Here is a 6,000-nt window from a genome sequence, read left to right on the forward strand (position 1 = left end):
TCTGTAGAACCAGGGAAGTTGATTACTTGTCCATGTCATGATGCATGCTGTTAATATTGAGTGTGTGCACAAACCTTTCATGCCAGACTTCACAGATCTCGCTGCGGTCAGGAACAAAGCCAAAGCCATAAATGTAACACCTGATTTTCAGGGGAGATGGGAATGTGGAAAAGAGTTTGGGAAATTCTCCTACGAGGATGCCTTTGAATCTCTCCAGAGAACCAGAGAGCATTTTCTATAGCCTCCAGGCACTGGGATGTGGCACAAGGGCATTCCTTCATCTCCAGGTCAATCCAGTGCGGCCAAGGCTGCTAAGCCCATCCCTTTCCTTCAGACATACATGGGAGGAAACTCCCCCTTCTGCCACTGGACCAAACAAGAGAGGGGAGGGAAAGAGAAGAAAGAAAAAAACCCACGTCTTCTGTCCACCATTTTAGAGAGAGAAAAAGAATTCATCAGCTGCTCTCCTATCTGACATCCAAATGGAAAAGGCAAGGGACCAGGCTGTTTCCTCACTGCATTAGACGTGAGAGGAAGCAGGACAGGAAGAGGGCAGGAAGCAGCCAACAAAAGGTAAGAAGAGATGCTAACTTCCCCATGTCCTAATGCTGTTGCATTTTAATCGGAATTCTTAGAAACCTACAAGCCAGCTGTGGAAAAAGGACTTTGGGAAAGCTGGGTGGGGGGAGGGAAGGAGGGCTTTCTCTGCAGAAGTACACGTCTTGCTTTGTTTTGTATTTGCATGCTTCATCCAAAGCGTTACACAACATGAAGCTTTATATAGCTATACGAGAACACACGCTCCGCGCACATCCAGGGAAAAATCCCAACCACACCAAAATCTGTTCAAATCAAAAAACCTCACCCAAGCCTAACAGGACCCTAACGCAGGCTGCTGACTAGATGCCACAATAACAACAACAAAATCATCATTAGAAAATATTCCTTGCTTAGTTGTGAGAGAACAGCTTTCCCAAGACAATTCTGTGTAACTCCATGCCCTAAATTCACTGACATTTGCCAGATAGCAACGGCTGCTGCAGGATTCCTTTGGCAAACGCTGTATCTCAGACTCCTCTCTCTCTCAATATGCTGTGATTTCCTGTGGAATGGAGAAATCATCTATACTACAAAGAGGTGCAGTACTAACACTTTTAGAAGTAAATAATGTTATAGCAACATATAGTATAGACAGAAATATAATAGGCAGAGAAAGATCAGAAAAATTCTGATAAACAAACGCTGTAGAAGCTTGTCTTTTTTTATTCAGTTCAAAAAATATTGGGTAACTGTTTGCTGTTCCTAGAAAGAATGGAATTCTGTTGCCAACAGCTGCAGTTCTTCATAGGAATTATAATACTATATTGAACATTTATGTTCCTGACAAAGGCATAAAGTTATCCAAACTAGGGCAGAAAAAAAAAAGAGGATAGTCTTTTCCCAATGAAACAGACCCACATTACTTTTGTTAACTCTTACTACGGCAGAAGTTTTGATCTTCAAAACCAGGCACTCATGCTGCTGCTGCTGTTTATAATGATTAGGTATTGCAGTGCTACTCTGCACAGGGTGAACTGTTTTATCACAGCTTCTTACACAAGCAAGAACACACCCCATCATCTCGAAATCAATTACAGTCGTAAATATTTACCTACAAAAGCACAAGACTTTAAATTTTCTTCTTGAGATTTTGTGGTTTTACAATGATGCCTTCCCTACCTTAAGAAAAGGTTTCCCCAATGCTGTGGCCATCTGAGAGATCCATAAGAGAGAGGAGAAAGGTGACATTAGCCAAAAGGCTGTCCTGTGCATAAAGTAATCTTTGGGGAAGGAATCTTGGTCTCTTTGCTACAATTCTGCAAATGCAAGTGGCCCTACCTGCCTGCATGTCACTCTTCTGATTGCCATGGAAAAAACTATTCCTCGTGCTCTGCAGGATTAGTGTCTTTTGCGTTCCTTGGAACTACAGCAGATAATAGCATACAGAACTATTATTTTTAAGTCAACTGACGTTCAGCAATAAAACTCAGGATATCACAGGTTTTAAAGTTCATTTATTTGCAAGCAGCCAAAGAGCATACTCTGGGTTGAATCCTAGGCCAATTTACAGTTACATTCTGTGCTGCTCCACGAACATTACACTGAGTTACACAACTTGGGAATCAATAAATCCATTGCCTTAGAAGAATTTGCCCAAAGTCTCCTGATGAGTCAATGGCAGTGTCTTGTTTAGGTCCCAGACTTTGGCTTCTACTTCGTAGCTGCTTGGTCCACCAGATAATGTTTTTATTTCTGTCCCTCTGAAATTGCTGTTTGTTTGGTTCGGTTGGTTTGTTGGTTTTTTTTACTAGGAGGAGAAAATAAATTAAAAGCTTCTTAACAATTACAGTTGTGATTATTTTTTAACTGGGAACCAACCAACTATATGTCTCAGCGGAAGCAAAGCTAGAAAGCCTGATCTCTTTGAACAAAATGCACAGTAATCCAAATACATAGGAAAACCACTGTGCGTGTCCCACAGTTTCTACGTTTAGATAGAGAAAACCTAATAGTCTACTTTTACTGACTTTAAAAATCCTATGTGTAGCCAGTGAAAAGTGAAACATCATAAAATAAAACTTTCCTTCAAGGAACAACTTGCCACCAGTCCTTTGTCCTGCAAAAGATCTGCAAAAACCGAGGGTATTTTTCTTGAGTAAACAGAATTTTAACTGAGCATAAACAAGTGAACAGCAGGCATGTGACTTCCATAAGTATGCATGATTCAAAGGGAAAGAAAGGTTTCAAAATCTGGGGCCATAAAACCAGCTTCACTTTCAAAAGTTTTAAAAGTTTAAAAAAAAGTAGCGTGTATGTGGCAGGCTTTTTTCACTACAAATGGATTCTTTAAAAGAAATTGCCACTGACAAATCGTCATTTATAAGAACTGTTTCCAATAAGGCAGAAGTTATCTAGCATGGCACTAAAGAACACATTTAATTTTAAGTATGCTTATAGTTTTATTAGAGCCAATGGCTTTTTCCATGCTTAAGGCCAAGTATATGCTCAAGTACTCTGCTGAGACAAAAGCTTACAAGTTTGTTGTTTAGAATGCAAAGTGAGGCTTTTTATCCCAAACCACATTTTCTCGCATATAATCAGCACTGACGATGCTGCCATAGTTCCAATTCATTCCAGGGTGCACTCAGCATTTATTAGGGCACAGATGGTGCTCTTTCTTTGGCTTCTGTGCCTAAATATTAAAACAAACTTGGCTACCTGCCTCTTATCCTGTTCTTACACTATGTATTGCCACAGTAAAAATAGCAGTAACCTTTGATCTAATCTGGAAGCCTTTTCTAACTTACACACAAAATTTGGCAATAGGATTATCAAGTACAGTCAGCCCACTCGAAACTAGAGAACCTGATATGCATAAATCCAGTATGTTAGTCACAAGTAACCAAGAACAGGAACAAGCAATCCACAAAACAATCAAAAGAAAAAAAATCAGAAAGAACTTTTCTAGTAGCAGAACTACACAACCCTGACTGTACTCAATGGCTGTGTGTGCGTTTCTGGAACTGCAAGGATTATTCAACAGCTTAACCAGCAATTAGCAAACAAACAGGCTGATCTGTAGGGCAAATACAGAGCATTAGCACGACAGGATGTGTCATAACAGCGAGCAAAGTCTTTTCCGACACACTCAATGCCACAAGACTGCATTGTGCTGAGAACTCGCACAGGACAGGCAGCACAGAACATTTATTTCCCAAATTCCGAAAATTCTTTACCCGTTTCCAAGCAAGCGTAAAGCAACCTCCAGAGAGAGCCAAAAGAAAGACAAGCTGTCATGATATTCCATTCAGAATGTCCTAAGGTAAGATAACGTCAGATTTGTCCAGTGGATCTTGACAAAACGTTCTTGAACGGGCAGCTAACTGGGACGCAGGTGCACGTGACGGTCAACGGGTTTTAGTCACCCATCTTCGCAGGCTTTCAGTCTCATGCAAAGCACACTGACACTGGAAAAATCACACGTCATGTGTATCAAAATACATATGACCAAACTCAAATGGGGGGGCGGGGAACGGAGGGCTTGGAGAAAGGTTAATCGGCCTGCTCAGAAACAATGATCCCAAGTGAGGACTGTTTCACTATCTCGCTGGTAACATGAGGTTAGCAGCCAGTGCACGCTGCCAGAATCTAGGGCAAGAAACATGCATTTTAAGCAGTCGTCTTGACTGCAAACCAGCTCAACAATTGCATGCACGTATTGGTAAAGAAATCACCTTTGAACAAACATCAAGTCCAGAAAACTAGTTTTAGAAGTACATTTATATGTCAGAAAGCCAAAGACTTGACTAAATAAGATTATATAACATCCACTAAATCGGTGAGCTCCTAAATTTGTTTTAAAATATAGCAATGGCTAGTAATTTTGGAAGTAATGATCCTACATATCTGCACCCCAGTAAAGACAATAGACTAAGTAAATCTAAATCAAAATGACATTATAATCATAATAAAAGTAAATAAAAATTCTGTCAATATGAACAATCCAGAAACAAACCACTGTAAAGCATACATAAACCAAACAAGAGTCGGGTTATGGACGGTGAAGAGACTGTTCTGCAGCTACTCAAAACTACTTTTTATAGTTCGTTCCCTTTGAGGCAACGGAGTCTGTGCCCTCCTACATCCCAGCCTCTCCCAAGACAGCCTCTCCTGCTGTCTCCTGGTCTCTCAAAACTCAGCCCTGCTCACTCCCCAAACTCTGCAATACTTCCTGGCGTTTGTCTGGCTTCCAGGAAATTCAGGCTGTCCCCTTTTCTTGGTATCATGCGCCATATCTACACGACGCCTAACTTGAAATTACTGGTACATTCAATACTTTCAAAATTGCAGTTTGGGAACAAGCTTCAAAATACCAGCAACAACAATCCTGGCCTTACCTGTAGGATCTTGTACTGTCATTTCCTTACGCTTCACCATCAGCTTGTCTTTAACCCATGGAAACTCCTGTAAGGAATCCAAGAATGCATCAAAAGCCTTGGGTCCTCTGGTGGGGAGAATATCAAGGAGCATCATGGTTTTCCTCTGAGTGGTGGTTTGGGATTTTATTTCTTGAACATGACAGTCCGTGAGAATCCCTTCTTGGTAAAGATACTGAATGACAACTCCATCCACCAGCACCTCTGTGCAGAGCTCCAGGCGCAGGGAACGTAAAAGCTGCTTGTCTCTGGCATCCATCAGGCAACCTAGAGCGTGAGTAGGGAAACACATGAAGATTAAAATACTTCAACCTTTAACATGCAGAAGTGATGTTTGATACCTGGCAACCTTTAGAAAGAATGCCAAACTCAAAACCACCAACCTGGGAAAATTTATTAATGATCCCTATCACCTTCTTTCCGTTCAGATTTCACTGTCTCACGAGCTAAAATGCAGTCATTTCTGGGAAATACTAGACAGAAAGAGAACCTTCGGCATTGTGAAGCCCAGCCCTTTGCTGGTGTAAAAAGAGGCCAAATAATCCTGCTCACTAGCTGGTCGTGGTCCACATTAAAGGCAGCTCGAGCATTTCCCAGTTCTTAAGGGACTCTACCCCAAAAAGTGAGAGAGATGTCACACCTGACCTCTGTTACTGATACCTCTGATGCTATTGCTGTTGCAGTAGTGCAAAAGCAGCAGCAGGACTGGTAGATGCACCACAGCCAGGCAGCAGCAGCAGGGACAGTCAACAGGTAGCTTTGGCCTACACAATGCATTTTGATTTTGGGAGGGGTAGAAACGTACCTTACGCACCAGGTCGTTCTACCCCCTAACTCACCCTGGAAGGCTGCTCTGGAACTTGACTTACCTGATGATGACAAACTTTCTTCGAATTTGAGATGAAAATTCATCCACTGTCTATTTATAGGCATTTGTTTTGCCAAAACTATCCTTTAGCTTAAATAGCTCTTCTCCCTCCCTGGTATTTACCCTTCTAAGGTGTCCACAGGAAGCAATCAGATG

At 41.5% G+C, this 6,000-nt stretch overlaps 1 protein-coding gene across 2 annotated transcripts in view; it reads right to left on the reverse strand.

Annotated features, from left to right (window-relative positions):
- CRADD (CARD and death domain containing adaptor protein) overlaps nucleotides 1-5,235 on the reverse strand; it is a 76,693-nt gene extending 71,458 nt beyond the window's left edge. For both annotated transcript variants that reach the window (XM_086470994.1, XM_009953542.2), the window contains exon 1: nucleotides 4,938-5,235. In XM_086470994.1, coding sequence (XP_086327120.1) covers nucleotides 4,938-5,235 — 298 coding nt within the window. The remainder of the gene's footprint in view (nucleotides 1-4,937) is intronic.
- Between the last annotated feature and the right edge of the window lie 765 nt (nucleotides 5,236-6,000).

The sequence above is a fragment of the Leptosomus discolor genome, chromosome 1, assembly GCF_034619465.1.
Source record: "Leptosomus discolor isolate bLepDis1 chromosome 1, bLepDis1.hap2, whole genome shotgun sequence".
Taxonomy (NCBI): domain Eukaryota; kingdom Metazoa; phylum Chordata; class Aves; order Leptosomiformes; family Leptosomidae; genus Leptosomus; species Leptosomus discolor.